At 40.2% G+C, this 17,227-nt stretch overlaps 2 protein-coding genes across 3 annotated transcripts; both read left to right on the plus strand.

Moving 5' to 3' along the window:
• Positions 1-2,893: 2,893 nt before the first annotated feature.
• LOC130179288 (profilin-2-like) lies at positions 2,894-8,339 on the plus strand. 2 transcript variants are annotated; one of them, XM_056392183.1, is made up of 3 exons: positions 2,894-3,227; positions 4,426-4,618; positions 6,520-8,339. In XM_056392183.1, the coding sequence occupies exons 1-3, from the start codon at positions 3,099-3,101 to the stop codon at positions 6,615-6,617; spliced, it is 420 nt and encodes a 139-aa protein (XP_056248158.1). In that variant the 5' UTR covers positions 2,894-3,098; the 3' UTR covers positions 6,618-8,339. The 2 variants fall into 2 exon arrangements, with proteins under 2 accessions (XP_056248158.1, XP_056248157.1); XM_056392182.1 differs by having other exon boundaries at positions 2,895-3,227; positions 6,206-8,339.
• A 3,319-nt stretch (positions 8,340-11,658) lies between these two features.
• On the plus strand, positions 11,659-16,172 carry LOC130179105 (trithorax group protein osa-like). Its single transcript, XM_056391861.1, has 3 exons — positions 11,659-11,783; positions 11,863-15,769; positions 15,881-16,172. Exons 1-3 carry the CDS (start codon positions 11,691-11,693, stop codon positions 15,994-15,996), a joined length of 4,116 nt encoding a protein of 1,371 aa, XP_056247836.1. The 5' UTR covers positions 11,659-11,690; the 3' UTR covers positions 15,997-16,172.
• The last annotated feature ends 1,055 nt before the right edge of the window (positions 16,173-17,227 follow it).

Genomic DNA, 17,227 nt, shown 5'->3' on the forward strand with positions numbered 1-17,227 from the left:
TCTGAAGTTGAAAGTACTAAAGTGATAAAAAAAAAAAAGTTGAGTAATTGATTAGTCAACAAAAAAATTAATCACCAACAGTTTTGATGATTGATTTTAATTAGTTTTATATCAATGTCAGTTAAATATCTTTTTTGTGCCATTGGTCTGAAAAAATAAGCCTATCGAAGATGTCATGTTGAGAGATTTTGACAGGCATTAACTATTATCTCACTACTTTTTGACTTCTTATAGACTAAATGATAAATCAATTAATAACAGATATCAACAGATGTACTGATAATTGAAATAATTGTTTGTTGCAACCCGAGCTGCTGGGCCCCTATTACCTCCATGTTCCTCACAGTCTTTCTATGCCTGAAAGCTACCTGGCCCCAGGTTTGATGTGTGGTAGCTGGTGGAGCTGTCATGCTTTTTTTTTTTTTTAACATTAATGACAACAAGGCTGCACATTTTCCTTTCTCTACAGCTCAAAGGAGCCCTAGGGTGCTCTGATTCTAAAACACAACAATATCATCAGAATACTACTGTATAGGATACATTCAATTTGGCTATTCTTTTTTTTCAATGACTAGCTATTACTAAATGATTCCTTTTAACCGCAGAAGTCCAACTTTATTGGAGTGCACTTGAAGGCATCAACCATTTCTTTCCCATTCCCTCCCTCTATAGGCCTTTCTGTATGCTGCAGTGTTACATATACACTTTTATTAAGCAAGGGACTTGAACTTGGTCTTTGGGTTGCAATTTATATGATTTAATGTGGTTTTTGCATCTTAAACCAATAATATAATTTAATATTCCTACAGCTTGTCTAAATCAGTGTAAAGGAGGGTCGGCTATACAATACGCCCATTAAATTAAACAAGTTCAAAGTTACTTTTTCAACGTTCAGGTAGCCATGTATAGCAGTGGTGTGTAAAAACACAGCAATGCAATACTGAAGATGATGATTATTTTAGATTGCACAGTTGTTATTTTACACTGGGCTTGAGTTTCTTTCTTGACTATTATAACAGCCAGCATATTACAGAGCAGCAATCATCAGTGATCACTACATTACTATTCTTTATCAACGGATCAAGCTGAGCAAAAATATTATAAGCGTGACGTAAAAAGTAACATGTTCTGAGGGAACTGAAGGGAGGTTGATTCACAGAGCTGTGGCTTAAGGAATACAATGCAGCAATCTGCTGCATTACATCTGCAGTACTATGTGAGGTGAAAATCTGAACTGTATATTATCTAAAATAGTCAAAAGACATTTTTAAAAAAGGCCTCAGGCAATAACTTTAGCAATTATATGAGTCAATCTGCATACAATTTTACATTTATTCAAATTCTATCATTAAAAGTCATCAAAATGCCAGTTTTATTTTTTTTATAAAACATAAGATAAAAATATTCCTTCAATCATCCAGACGAAATACAGGTTAAAAGACACATGACAAGTCATAGCTCTGCACCAGAAATAAACCAACGTGTGGACCAGAGTATTCAGTAGAGAACACTACCCCTGGTGGCCAATGAGTGTATTTTTCCTTTGACAGGGTATCGTGCTTCTTTTTTTTTTTTTTTTGTTATTTTGGATATATATATATATATATATATATATATATATATATATATATATAAAGATTTATCTCAAATCTTAATCAAAAAATCCATTCAAGTTATATAGTAGAAACAATGAAACATATAGCTTTACATTTTTATAATGCAGTTATTAGCATTGGGTTTTTATTGAAATTGCAGAGGTGTTACACACTGGCAGTTTGAACACTGCAATTTAGATTATTTATCCACTAGATTCATGGTACTTAGAGAGGAACAGAACAACAGCTTTCAGCGTACTTCACAGTCTATGCACAATGATTGGTCTAAACTACTGGCAAATTCTCTTTGGTCATGGATCACAGTAAAAATGAACGTTTGTTTTTATCACTTAATCTGCTCTGAAGAGAAGACATCATGCAACTATTTGTCTTTTTAACTAATTGGGAGGTGGGCCACATACTCCTTTCAGTCTGTGGGTGGGGTAATTCAAATCTGGCATTAATGATATAACACCTTGCCAAGGTGTCTGGTTTGATCCCTGGTTATGACCAGATGAACATGTGCTGAATGATTTATCTTGAGCAGGGCACTAAATGTTTCCAACACTTCACTGTAGCGCCAAATGAAGGGGAATATGAAATAGGACACTTTTATTTCATTCGTGTTTTCTTGATATTGAGTACGAAGTCCAACAAGGTACAATATTTTCCTTCAAAGATTATTTTTCTTTTCTTATGGCTTCATTAAAACTCTGTATCTAGACAGCGTTAGGTGGTAACCCTTTGCCACAAACGGGGATTGCACATTAAAGATGACTACATACATACATACATACATACATTTTCTGTTTTCATAATCTTTCCTCATAATAAAATCTATAAAATTTTGAGTGATATCTCATGTATCACAAATACTTTTTTAGCAGGAGAGATGGGCCATCAGTAGCCATCAGTCAGAAACGTCTAACCATTGTAAAATACATTTTAAGTGATGATTTCATGAAAGTGAATAAATAATTTTGGAATCCACCACCAACATGCAGGGCATGTTGTTCTCTGTATGCACTGACAGTAACTGCTGTCCTTAACCACACAAACTAAACTGCCTGACGTGACGCCCTTTGTCATGTTATTCCTACAACATGAAAACGCGTTCAATGAATGAGTGAATGAATGAATGAATGAATGACTAAATGATTCAATCAACAAATCCCCACCCGCGTCTATGTGTACCCCGGCATTCCCTCAGACAGTTGACTCTTGGCTGAGCTGATAAGTCCCTCTTTATTCCGCCGCCTGCTGCCATAAAAGCGCCGGGGAGCTCATTGTGCGGAGTGATCTGATACGGACTACACCCAGCCGCTGCCTCACTGCCCTGGCTTTCTTTGCTGCCCCAGCCTTGACGTTGGTTAACGTCGGAGTGTGGGTTAGATTGGAGACTCTAAATTCGCCTGTTGGTTTTCTTCCAATTCGGCTGTCTCTTGATTGGCAACCTCACTTCCAAAGCTGTACGGATTTTTATATAGCATCAATTTCTTGAATATGTCTTGGCAAAGCTACGTGGAAAACCTGATGGCCGATGGCAGCTGTCAGGATAGCGCCATTGTTGGGTATACGGACGCCAAATATGTTTGGGCAGCACATGCCGGTGGTACATTCAACAATATCACGGTAAGAGTGGAAAAAAATCCGTATTTAGAGTGAACGCTTGGCTCCATTTGACAGTGTTGTTATGTATCACCCACGCAGACGCTCACCAGACTGAATAGCGCTAAAACCGTTACCTCGCACTGTCTAAATGACTAGCAAGCTAACGGTACCGTGCTAGCTTAGCGGGCTAGCTTGCTCATCGGTGGCCTGTCTCGGCTATTTCCTGCTAAGGAAACGTTGCAGGATTAGACCTGGCGTGGATCAGATAAGACTTCTCTCATCATCGCTTGCATGTACCATAAATACATAAAGCCGTTAGTTGCCGTTGACAAGCACAAATCAAAATTTCAGGACATTGCTAAATTAACCTCTTGCTAATTTAAAACCAGTGAGTAGACGGTGTCTGATTTGAGAGAGCGTGCATGCTTTTGTGTGCACGGCCGCTTTGATTAGGAAACATTAAGCTGCTGCTGTACCGGCAGACCGTGGTCAAAAAAAGCTGTCACCGGCTGACGTTTGGTCAGTCTACGATTCCGCAGCCTTTGTCTCATATTAATACATATTAATACATTATAGAATTTGGTGGTAATGACAATGTGTGTGTTTTTTCTTTTTTTTTAAAAAAATTCATTGTGAGGGATTGCATTAGAGCTAACGGGTGCATAGACGTCACTTTACTTCCGCTCCTTACTGCAGGCAAAGGTTGCAAGCAGTTATTATTGCCTGGGTGCGGGATGGGATGTGTAAGGCGCCAGGAATTGTGGTACTGGTGTCAATACATTTGCAGGTTTCCAAGTTTTATTCACAAATCTCCTCTCTTATAATCAGGCTGGACTTCCTAACGTTACAGTTTTTTATATCCAGTGTTTGGAATAGAGATGCAGCTCACAATAATTTTAATAATTGATTAATCTGCTGACTATTTTCTTGAATTATCGCTTGTTATATTAATTATCACAAAACGGAGAAATATGCTCAGTATAACAGAACAACAGTGCCAAAGCCAATTTACTGTCATAGACCAAAGAGAAAAAGCAAATCATTTAATTCATGACATTTGAGGATGTTTGTAATTGTTGTCTGACGAATAAGTTTGCAACTAACAATAATTTTCATTATCTACTAGGAAGAATTATACTAGTCATGTAACTAGAAGCATATTTATCAAATCTGTCCGACTGAAATTGCCCCGATCCTGTGATTTTTGCATATTTTTCAGTCTCAAGAAATTGATGTCCTTATTGGTAAGGACAGGGAGACCTTTTACACCAGCGGTCTCACTCTGGGCTCAAAGAAGTGTTCAGTCCTCAGAGACAGCCTCCAGGATGACGGGGACTGGACAATGGACATCAGGACAAAGAGCCAAGGAGGAGAACCTACATACAATATCTCTGTGGGAAGAGCTGGAAAAGGTAAAGGTGTAGTTTAAAAATGTTCTCTTAATCACAATTATTAAAATGCTGCTTTCATGGGGTATGACCCCATATTGTTTCACACTGTAAAATTATAACATGGGTATGAGAGCTATGTCGTACTGTTTTGTGACTTAAAGAAGTGCTGATATTAATCATATGTTAATCATATTAACTCCTGCTTTTGACGCTTTTCAATAATCCAAATAAATAAATGTCATACTTGTGACCCACTCATGAGCAAGAGCCCTATCAAATTTATCTCCTATGCAAGTGACATTTGTGAACATAACATCTACATATAGCTTTTCTTAGTGTGATCCACATTCAAAAACCTAAAATAATAGATTTATGACAGGCAAAAAGAGCAAGTTCTTACATTTCAGAACCTGCAAACATTTGGCATTTTCGCTTGAAAAACGACTTAAAACGCTAAAAGGTTTATTAAAATAGTTGCAGATTAGAGCTGAAACAATTAGCTGATTTACAGAAAATTAATTTATAGATATTTTACAAGGCATGATGCTCTCAGGCAAAGTGTATAGTTGCAAACTTGTGAAGTTGAAATTACAGATTTACTTAATGGTCATTGTTATGATCATTGTAAGCCATCGTTTGCCTAGTCTGGGCTGTTTGCCTTTGTGGTCCTTAATGTTTGACATTGCTCCAGTGTTTCTTACAAGTTGAAATTGTTGACCGTTAGGATCTGACATCTAAGACTTGATAATTGGCCACGATATGGCGTCTATACATTTGCCCACAGCTATCTCATCTATCTAGATATCTTCTAATCAATTCTCCCTTCATTAGGGTATGAGGAAAAAAATAAACTTCCAAATGTTTTAAGTGGGGAAACACTGATTGCAGTCAAAACCAAACTTTCCTTTCTTTCTTCCTTCCTGTTGAGTGATTTCTTTTTTCCTTTTCTGCATGAATTCTCTGCATGTTGTGCTCCTGTGAACGGTAGTCAAAAAAGGACAAATGAAGTGTTACACAAATTGAATTTGTACCAATAAGTGCAGTGAGATGCTTCAGTCTTCACACACAACTAATGTGGACGATAAATTGCATGTTGATTCGTTTCTTGCACGCATCTTTGTCATGTCTTGATTTAGCAGAATAAGCCAGTGCATGCTTGAGAGCTGTACCTTCCAACAACTACTGTTTTCTTTGTAACACCAAGTGCACTGATCTTCTTCCAGCTTATATTTATCACTTCGAAAAATGCACACAGTGATGATACTCAGCCATGTGCTATAGAGGACCAGAACTGTGTGCGAAATTGTTCACCTGTTGACTATTCCTCATTTAAGAGACACTAACGAGTAATAAATTGCAATTTCTGGACACTAATTTCTCATCATTTGATGGTCATCAGTCAAAGGTGCAGCATCTCAGGAAATGTATGGACACTACATCATGTCAATTGGTAACATTTATGGTAGCAAAAAAAGTTAGCTCTGTATGGCACACAGTTAAATATCCCTGCACTACACACTTCTGGTGATGATGCGTATTACTGGGAATGCCTTTACTTTACCTTTTTTGCTTTTCTTAACTGTCCCTTTTCTATCTCTTCTCTTTCAGTTTTGGTTCTTGTAATGGGCAAAGAAGGGGTCCATGGAGGCGGATTGAATAAGAAGGCTTACTCAATGGCAAAATACTTGAGGGATTCAGGGTTTTAATGTTTTCAAGCTCACTTAGATAAAATTGAGGGACAAAAAGAAGAGAAAAGAAATATTGCTGTTAAGATTTCTCCTGCAAGCAGTCAAATGTCATGGAAACTTTTAATAGCAATGAAGAGTGGTAAGATACTGTGTCACCTTTGTTCCCCCCTTCATCCTGTAGGGGGGAGACTCTTCAATTTTGTTCATTTCTCTTTTTTTCCTTGTGTGCTCCAGTATTGGTTTTAGTCATGGGAAAGGAGGCGGTCCATGGTGGAAATCTTAACAAGAAAGCACATGCAATGGCTGAGTACCTGAGGAGGTCTGGATATTAAGCAACCTCTCCACCCATCCATCAACTTAGCAGCTCACTCCCACTCACTGCATTGTGTCGACACTACTTCCAGGATTAGATGGCATACAATGTAACTTCCTCCCCAGTCTACTTTTTATATACAGCCTTTTGTTTGCTAAACTCTCCCCACCCTCCTTTTTTTTTTTTTTTTCTTTTTTTTTTTTTTTTTTTAAAAAGGACAAAACCATCCCCACTTTAACATTGTACTTCTCATGTTTTGGCACTACAGTAATGGCATGTTCTTTGAAATGTTTAATAACCAAAAGAGTGTGTGCAAACAATTATTGCAAGTGTAATAAAAGTGTTAAACAAATTTGGACTCTCCTTGTTTAACATTCACTTAGCGACTAGCTAATATACCATGGGGAAGTACACATGTAATGGTGGTGACAGTTTGCATAGTTGTGCTTTTTTGAGCATTATTAAAATATGCCGGGGTCATTTTTTGTTAGTTTTTTATTTTAAATCCGCATGTGGGCATTTAAAAGTTGCATGCATACACCTCTTTAGCATACAAATCCCAGTCCTATCTTCTCTCTGTCCCAGTGTAATATTCCAGCCAAAACCATCTTCTCATCTGCCTCCATCTTCAAGTCTTCGGTAGCCTCCATTAAAGAAATGGCAAATTTCCTCTGACAAAGTCCTGTATGTGTGTACCGATTCGCCACCTTCGGGCATAACTTCTTTTACCCTTCATCTCATGCTTTTGCTGTCGTACCTGAATGTGGTCTTAAAAGTTAATGATGTGGTGTTGGGCTGTTTGACTGTAGTGTAAGGTCAGCATTGCTGAGGTCTCAAGATATTGTCGTGATACTTCCACACATCCTGGAGTCTCAGTGGACATTCCACCTCTGTGACGGCTCAAGACACTTGTCAGTCAGCTCCTGCTATTTGTAAATTTTGCTGTGAATCACTACACATGTTATGTGAAGTTATTTTCCCCCCTTCCCTTTGGACCAATTGTCAGTATAAGAGGATTATCAGAATTACTTCAGCTTATTCTGATGGATGATTGTTGGCATCACCTGTTGACTGTAAATCATTAAGACAACTTCAGATGACTGTAAAACATTTAACTGCTTCTTTAGACTTCAACACTACTTAAACTTTTCATCACTAACTGATTTGTTGCTAACTTCATGTCCGTTAACCAATGAAATGGCAATGTCATTTTACTACAGTATGAATGCATTTTGACTGTAAACCCAGGCTGTTGGGCCTTGGAATTATTTGCCTTGTGCTTTAGTCATCAAAGGTGTATTCACAAATTGTCATAGTACGGTACTTAGAAGTATATTTAAAAGAAAAAATGATGCTGTGTACACTAAACATATTGAAAATGGTGTTGGTTGGAATAAGAACATTTGTAAGTTGTCTTGTGAAAATTTTCTGAGAATAATTGTGTATTCTGTGCCATAAAATCGATCTGATCTGTTGCTACTACAAGTTGGATTTTTAACTGCTGCCCCAGCAAGAAGTAACTTTTAATGGCACTTTCCTAAGGGATATTTTGGCATCAGTAATCTCCAGACTTTGTGGAATATGTACAGAATTAAACGACAGAAAAATATGTTTGCAATATTTTGTCTTTTTTTTTTTGAGATGGAAATTCCTTCTGCCACAAAATCTGCTATTTCAAATGCCATGAATTGATGAGACATCTTGTTTACAGACAGATCAAATAAAAGTTATTCCAACCAGAGGTAAAGCCAACATGTCCTGTCTGTTGCCTTTTGAGTTCACAATTGTATGTAGACTGAAGAGTTTTACAGTCTTTAGTTTTAATTCAGGTATTCAGTTCAAACTAGTTGTTTTGATCCTGCACTGCATATTAGCAACAATGTGTACTTCTACTGGAAAAACGGATAATGATGTGCATCTTGCACACTGAAACGGAAAAGCACGACTCAGATTCATTGTTGAACTGAGAAATTCAAATATTCTCTAATGTGAGAATCTTAACTGTTGGGAGATGTTGACAAGTTCTCTCTCCCTGTGGTTCAATTCAATTCATAATAGATTACTTTGGTGGGGCTGTACCTTCCCTGGTAGTGTCAAACAATCCATGTAGTAATTTGTTGTGAACGCACTTTTTCAAAGTCATACAATTACATGAAAGTCCTTGGTTCAGAATGAATGAGAAGAAACAAACCTATTATCAGAGTAACAAAATTTAGATACTAATCTGGCTTGTGGCTTTTAAGTGAGTTCTTGCTCAGTCAAAAAGAAAGAAGTAGCTGAAAGTGCTGAAAGTAATGACCTATTGGCTTTCATTGATGGGCTGTTTTTGCCGGCTTGAAACCCCATAAAAAAGTAAACTCTATAGCTGTTCCCTTTTATTTCTATGCAGATTTCAGCCTATTCTTCTGGTCAACACTCATATTCTGCTTGTTCCAACTCTTTGAAGCTGAAGTGAAATATTTAAAATCAACAATCAGTGTTTCTTATGGCTGCACAGTGGATATGTTCAAGATGTCATGTTTTTGGTATCTTTGGAAACTTGGGATGTCCTCTATAATTTAAAATTAGGTGACATGGGTCTGAATAATGTGTGGCTGCAAAATATGAGTTTGATCAGTGGGTTGCTGCTGTTAAATGCTTTGAAACCCATACTACAACACGCTGAAGTTAGTGTCCGATTCTATTTGTGAAAACGCAAAAGAAGATTTCACTGCTTTTTCCACATTTAGACCACATCAGACTAGGTTCAGATCAAAAACCACTATACTTAGACTGAACTATACTTAGATTCAAATCTGAACTAGATTTAACCAAAAAGACTCTTTGTTCTGTGAGATCTTTATACTATTTGTGAAAACACAAAAAGGGAAGATGCCACTGTGAGAGGAACTTGGTCCTGCCTGTTATATGGTATACATTGCAAACAGATATGATGCACTAAATCTGTGTGTTCATTTTCTGGTGGGAGGGGAAAAAGTACTGTTGTACTGTGAGTACAGTCAAGCTCAACAGATAGGCCTATAAGCAAAACCTTATAACAAGAGATTTGCCACAAAACCTTTGTCGCAGCTCTGTGACACCAACTGCGTGCTACAATTAGCCATGTAGCCTGTTGACGCCCCGCCCTTACCTGCACGATTGTCCGCAGCTGCTGTGGCCAGGTGTTCCTTTAGTCTTAATTAGGACGAGACCTCACGCGCTCAGTCGTTTAAACTACCTGCGCTTGAGGCACACTGCTGAGGCTAATCTGCCTGTGTGCGGTGCTTTTTCTTTGCTCCAATGGCGTATAGCGGGAACGGGGGCACTAAAATTTTGTTATGTTTAGGACTTATTGTGCTTGTTAGTTCATTTTGCCGTTGTTCTCCACTGACGAGGCTTAAGGCACTAGATAAATTAAGAGATAACTCGACACTCGGCCAAGGTCAAGCTACAGGAAATGATCTGCGCCATGGAAGACTCTTAATTGGGCAAAATTCTTTTTATGGTGCCAAACTCAAAGGAACCAAGGCCACAAAAAGCCTCCTGGAAATTGATACTGATTACCAAGCAGACATGGGTATGTACAGTTCAAATTCTTATTACAGTTCTGTATAATATGCACTACAAAAGTTGTTATAATTTAAAGCAATGGTTCACCTCTAGGCTTTTTATTTAAATGATGTGCATGCTAAAATGTTTAAATAATAAGTGTACTTATTTGAACTTAGCAAAAACCTTATTTTTTAAAAGGTTGGGTTGAGCCAAAGCATCTTAAAGGGCAGGGTGAAGGCTTTTCAAGGCTGATGCCAGACGCTGCAGCAGTGGAACGACTCCTCAAAATGGAACCAAAGGTTGAATGTACCGTAGACTCCATGAAGCTTCAAGTCCAAGATGTTGCTTCTAATCAGGGATCTCTGCTCTTTGTGGATAGGGGTAAGTTAAGTATCCAGTGGGGTTGTGCGTTAACTATCATTCACAGTACTTGCAGTGTGCACAGAGCAGTTTCATGTAATTTTTTTAAATATTCCTTTTCTCTGTAATTTAATCTCTCAGGTAGTCGACTGTCTCCTCTGCCTCTGTCAAAGCTGCCACCAAACTGTGGTTACACCGTCAGGTCAACACAAAAAGATTTGGTGCTAGTTGCACCCTATGATGGTTGCTTTGTTGCACATGAGGTGGGATACTTTCTGAAAGCACAGCACACTTGAACCATTTACATTTCCGCACTTGTAACATTTTACTTGCTGGCTTTAGGAGGACTGCTACGTTCTCCCCTTGCGTTGGTGCGGGGTACCCGTGAAGATGTCCTGCCCTTTGATGAGACCATCTTCATCTAACCCTCCGATGGTCACCTGCCACACTGAAGGCATGGTTGTGAAAACTGATTGGACAGTTTCTGTCGCTAAAATTAAAATAAATTGTAAGTTATTTCATGACATAATTTATAAAGCTTAGTAAAGACATGACATGTCTGTTGCACTAGAAACCTTTCTTGCAGACATTTTGATTGTCAAACCTGTGTAACACTTCACAATGGGCACATCCTTTTAGTTGTGCCAGGGCCCTTGTATTGTTCAGGCTTGCTTACTTTCACCATAATTTAAGTGAAATTTGTCCTTTTCCTCCTATTCCACGCAGCACACTCCAGTGATGCAGCAAAATGTTTGCTGGGTGATGAGACATTAGGTTGTTCTGGAAAACAATAACTTATCACTGAGATGCAAATTTATTCATGGGTTGCTTTATGATCTATCATAGCTGTCTCATCTCGTACTATAATCTTTTTCTATTAATTCTATATTGTGAGGGAAATTTTATTTTGAATTCCATAATGCCTGCAGGAAGTGCTGTGCTCATAATTTTAATTATATTATTATAATAATTTTCTTATCCTTAATTGATTTGGCTATATAGTGTAGGAAGCTAAAATAGGCTCAGGCTGTGGGAATTGATTTGAGGTATTAATGTAATTTTTAATTTTCCTAAAGCATAGCTTACAGTTGACATTTGGTTAATTTTGAGAGTGAAAGAACACCTTAAACTGCTTTTTAGAAAGTTTGCTTGGTTGTAATGTATATTTTACTTTGCAGTAAATGGTAACTGGGAGCCACTGATGACAGCCTCACCCCGATGTGGGTTCAGTGTAGTTGTACATCCTGAGGGTGTGGTCATCTCTGTTCACTATGCACCTTGCCTGGAAAAAAAGGTACAGTATATATTTCTTTGATTCTAAAATTTCTACATTTTAAAACATTGTTTGCTTAACCATCAACATTTTGTTTCAGGATGGGCTCTACACACTTGAACTAGCTGGAGATGGAGAAATTAAAATTTCCTGTCCATCACTGTCTGCTGCACAAACTGAAACACCAAGCAAAGGGGTGCCTCCCCCCACCCCATCACATAATTTTGGTCCAGCTCGGAGTCCTCAGCCTGCTCTTCCCCAGGTCCCAGGTTTTCCTCAGAAGCCAGAGGCACCTAATGAAAAACTGAATCAGGGGCCAAAGGATATCAATCAACCTCAGTTACCTTACTATCCTTTTTACCCTTGGCCGGCCCAGCCTGAACACGTGCCTGTTGAAAAAGAACCTCCCATACAGGCCTCAGCTGCCCCAATACCTAATGGCAGATGGGGAAACCCTTTTTACCCTTACCCATACAATGTTAAACCACCTAACACTAAAGTCCCTCCTGCACACAGGCCTGAACCAAAACCTTTACCTACATCATCGCCACCAGTCGTCCAAAGTACTAAAGGCCAAAGAAAACAACCTTACTACCCCTTTCCATTTTATCCTCAACCACCTAAGCCTGAAACTCCCCCTACACAGGCACCAGTAACTAAACCACCACCAGGTAAGTTGGGCGAACATGTCATTCCCAATCCATTTAACCCCCCCCCTGGACCTCCTCAAAAACCTGCCGAACCACCTGTAAGCCAGCCTGAGAAACACATACCCTTTAATCCATTTCCTCCTTACCTTCAACCACCACCTTCTGAAGATCCTCAAGTAAAACAACCTCTCCAGCCGCTGTATCCTGAAATCCCTGAAAAGACTGTGCCACCAAAGCCCCCAGTTTCTCAGGAACCTCAGGGACAAATATATCAGCCATTCTACCATTACCCATTTCACCATCCATTTTGGCCTCAAGGTCCTTTTCAGACGCACATGCCACCCGCACAGCGAACCCCTACACCAGCTCCAAAGAGGCAAGTACAACAATCTCTTAGCCCTTTGCAACCTGAGGCATCTAAACCCCAAGTCCCTGGAAAGTTGTTGCCTAACAAACCAGCTTCAGGGAGAAAAGAGCCATCACAACCCGAAGCCCCTCAGGGTCAGGTACACCAATACCCTTACCCTTACCCTCTCTACCCTCACCCTCTCTACCCTCAGCCAGAGCCAACTGAAAAGCCAACCACTGTCCAACAACCACCACAACAGCCTGGAGCCCCTCAGGGTCAGGTACAACAATACCCTTACCCTCTGTACCCTCACCCTCTCTACCCTCAGCCAGAGCCAACTGAAAAGCCGACCACTGTCCAACAACCACCACAACAGCCTGGAGCCCCTCAGGGTAAGGTACACCAATACCCTTACCCTCTCTACCCTCAGCCAGAGCCAACTGAAAAGCCGACCACTGTCCAACAACCACCACAACAGCCTGGAGCCCCTCAGGGTAAGGTACACCAATACCCTTACCCTCTGTACCCTCACCCTCTCTACCCTCAGCCAGAGCCAACTGAAAAGCCAACCACTGTCCAACAACTACCACAACAGCCTGGAGCCCCTCAGGGTCAGGTACACCAATACCCTTACCCTCTGTACCCTCACCCTCTCTACCCTCAGCCAGAGACAACTGAAAAGCCGACCACTGTCCAACAACCACCACAACAGCCTGGAGCCCCTCAGGGTCAGGTACACCAATACCCTTACCCTCTCTACCCTCACCCTCTCTACCCTCAGCCAGAGCCAACTGAAAAGCCAACCACTGTCAAACAACCACCACAACAGCCTGGAGCCCCTCAGGGTCAGGTACACAAATACCCTTACCCTCTGTACCCTCACCCTCTGTACCCTCAGCCAGAGCCAACTGAAAAGCCAACCACTGTCAAACAACCACCACAACAGCCTGGAGCCCCTCAGGGTCAGGTACACCAATACCCTTACCCTCTGTACCCTCAGCCAGAGCCAACTGAAAAGCCAACCACTGTCAAACAACCACCACAACAGCCTGGAGCCCCTCAGGGTCAGGTACACAAATACCCTTACCCTCTGTACCCTCACCCTCTCTACCCTCAGCCAGAACCAACTGAAAAGCCGACCACTGTCCGACAACCACCACAACAGCCTGGAGCCCCTCAGGGTAAGGTACACCAATACCCTTACCCTCTGTACCCTCAGCCAGAGCCAACTGAAAAGCCAACCACTGTCCAACAACCACCACAACAGCCTGGAGCCCCTTGGGGCCAAGTTCACCAGCCATTCTACCCCTTCTACCCCCAGCCAAAGCCTGAAAATCAGCCAGTTGAGAAGCCAGTGCATAAACCCTCTTACCAACAACCATACAAGATACCAGATGCTGGAACAAATGGTGCTAAAACTGCCACTGAAAAGCCAGTCCCAAGTGAAAAGCCTCCAGGTGTCAAACCTCCAGATGGCCAGGTGTATCCAACTTTCAACCTGTACTACCCACAGCAGCCCCAGCACCCTCAGCCAATAACATTACCCCCTGCTACCAACGTGCAGCAGCGACTAATGATCCCCATTGCACAACCTAGTAATGGTGGTATATTCCCACAAGGTCCACAGCCAGGCTCTCCACATATGCCTTCTTTGTACTGCCCTCAATTTTGCCTGTCTGGATTTTCTAATTGCTGTCCACAAATTGCATTTCATCAGCATCTCCATCATATTGTTCCAGCTGGACTTGGCAGTAAAGATACTCCTCCAGTCTATCCAGCACTGCCTTTTGTCCCTTCACTGGCATATTCTGGGTTTGGTAATGCCTTGGGCACTGCTGTCCTTCCTCAAAAGTCAACTGAAGCAACGACTATGCAAGCTTCCACCTCTGCACCTACTTCTCCACTTGGAAATGGAAAGCAGCCCTACTTCCAGCCACCAGATGGCAACCTCGCTGCACCAACAAGTATTTCCAAGAAGCCTGTAAATCCTCAACTACCAACTTACCCTTATTTTGTACCTAATTCACAATATCCTAATTGGCCGTATGTACCACAGAGTCAGATGCAAAACTTACCACAAAGCCAATCAGCAGCTGACTACAATGTTCTCTCTAATCCTCAGGCTCCAGGTAATGACCCAGTAAATCCATTGGTGCAATATAAGCCTTATTACATACAGCCCCCAGGGCAGCAAATGAGCCAGCTATCACCTGCAGACATGAATAATCCCTCTGGGCCTAATTTAATGTATTTTACTGGTCAATATCAAAAAAAGGAGCATACAGCAAACCAGCAAATTAAACCTAGAGCTAAGGCACTACAGCCACTTAACATGGAATCCAGTGACTCTAAGGGGCAGATGCATCCTAAAGTCCAAAGTGAACTTGATCCTTTTCTGATCCCTTACTACATGCTTCAAGATGCTCAAGCTTCTACATATAACTCGTCACAACCACAGTCATTTGTGAGTGGCTCAAAGAAATCCACCAAACATAATCAGACTGTCCATCCCTACTCTGAACCTAAGAGTTATTTGCTGCTACAGCATGGCCCACCTGGTAGGGAGCCCAACAGTTTCCATGAATCGCCGCTGCCTTTTAGAGATCTGGTTGATGATGCAAACTTGCAGGCACAAAATCTTGCGAGGCATGACAGTAGTAAACCCCAACATCCTCAGAATTTAAATCCCCCTCAGGACAAACACCCGGATCTCAAATGGCAAGGGAAAATGGCCAATCCCTTACCTGGAAATGTCAACTACATGCCGAGGCCTGGTGATGAATCAGAAAATGTGCCATCGTTTGTCTCTGCTTTGAATGACCCTCATTTTCTGGATCTGCCTCAGGACCCTTCTTTCAGTTCAGTGCATTTAAAGCCTGAATTCCCTGAATCACTGAAAGATATGTGGAAGCCCCTTATGCCTCTAGGGTCCAACCAAAGGATTCCAGCTCATGTTCCTGGAGAGGCATTTCAGCAACGGAGTGCTGCAGCTGACTACCAAACAAACGGTGTGTTGTTAATGTTTTGATTTTTTTTTTTTTTTTTTTTAAGCTGTAGCCCAATAATATTTATATATATTTTATTTTATTTTTTTGTACTAATGTTTGTGTCTCTTGCAGGACTGAACCAAGCCATCCAGAGAGAAGCTGGAAATCAGAAGCAGAAACAAGTTGCCCTCAATGTGAATAAACAATTTAAACAGTACCTCAGCTTGTGCTTCTTTCCCCAGCAATAAGCTTAAGAATTAGTTTTTGTCTGGGTAGCATATTGGTAAAAATATGGGTGGGTAAACAAAATCTGGAAAGTGGGTGTAAAACAAATGATAGAAGTTGATCTCTTTTGACAGAGGCAGTAAAGCATGTATTTTTGACTACTTTGAAAGTTAATGGTTTAGTCAGTGCTTGTTGGCATTATAGCTGCTTTTTAGACCCAAGCAGTGCATTGCCCTTGTTGAACTGATTTGTCTTGCTTATTTTGCCTTACCATGAACTGGTGCTTACTGAACATTGACCCATTCATGTAAATATACTTACTACTTTACCCATTCATCAACAGTGGCCTCAGTGAGTGCAACCCTAAAATCTTTGTGCTTGTTAAAATTTCAGGTTTTCTTTGCAAGTTTAACATTCCACTCTTTCACACAGTAATGCTAGAGCTATTTATACAGAAGGTAAAATTATTTTTTCTTTATTTCTTTTACAACAGCAACAATACTTGAGTCTTTTTCAAAACTCTTCAGTCAGTACAACATTAGTCAGTGTGAACTAAACAGGATCACTTTCTTTGCCTTGACACAATGCATTCAGTGACCACATCTTTCCAAATTCATAAATCAGGTACAATTGTTTTCTCACTCAAACTTATCCACCACTGAAGTTATTGTGTATTTGCATTTTAAAAACTTTAAAACATAATCCAAAATAATTGCAATTTGCTACAGTCTTGTATGTTTACATTTAAAAAAAAAAAAAAAAAGGAAAATTAGAAGGAACAAAAAAGGAAAAAACCCACCACAACCGGTTCCCATTCAGCTGAGTGTCACCAAAGTGATTAAGGTTTCCGTTCATGCAGCCCATACAAATGGGCTAGTTTTTGGAATCAGTTTATCTCAGTAAACAAGGACCTAGACAGTCACAGAGATGGGTAGCAGGAGCACATGTGTGAGGAGGAAGACCCAGGGGTGTATGAGCTTAGAACAACTATAACTGAGCATGCCATGAACCATGGTTTGTTAATGACAAGTGCTTTACAGAGAGATTACTTGGTTGATCATTACAATAAAACAAAAACACAGATATAAACATGAATAATAGGAATACATGAATAAAGAGAAGTAAATTAATAAAAGCACCAAATATCTGGATAAAATCATAAACACAATAGCATTGCACTGAGAACAAATAAAGACAAAAGACTAAATGTGGTCAGTTCTATCTTCAATATGACAATTAAAAGGCTAAAGAGAG

This window comes from Seriola aureovittata, chromosome 12, assembly GCF_021018895.1.
Source record: "Seriola aureovittata isolate HTS-2021-v1 ecotype China chromosome 12, ASM2101889v1, whole genome shotgun sequence".
Classification (NCBI taxonomy): domain Eukaryota; kingdom Metazoa; phylum Chordata; class Actinopteri; order Carangiformes; family Carangidae; genus Seriola; species Seriola aureovittata.

Coding starts and splice junctions, on each gene's coding strand:
- LOC130179288 (XM_056392183.1), top strand. CDS start 3,099: ATGTCTTGGCAAAGCTACGTGGAAAACCTGATGGCCGATGGCAGCTGT. Junction 3,228..4,425: donor GTACATTCAACAATATCACG/GTAAGAGTGGAA, acceptor CATATTTTTCAG/TCTCAAGAAATTGATGTCCT. Junction 4,619..6,519: donor TGTGGGAAGAGCTGGAAAAG/GTAAAGGTGTAG, acceptor TGTGTGCTCCAG/TATTGGTTTTAGTCATGGGA.
- LOC130179105 (XM_056391861.1), top strand. CDS start 11,691: ATGACAGCCTCACCCCGATGTGGGTTCAGTGTAGTTGTACATCCTGAG. Junction 11,784..11,862: donor CACCTTGCCTGGAAAAAAAG/GTACAGTATATA, acceptor ATTTTGTTTCAG/GATGGGCTCTACACACTTGA. Junction 15,770..15,880: donor AGCTGACTACCAAACAAACG/GTGTGTTGTTAA, acceptor TGTCTCTTGCAG/GACTGAACCAAGCCATCCAG.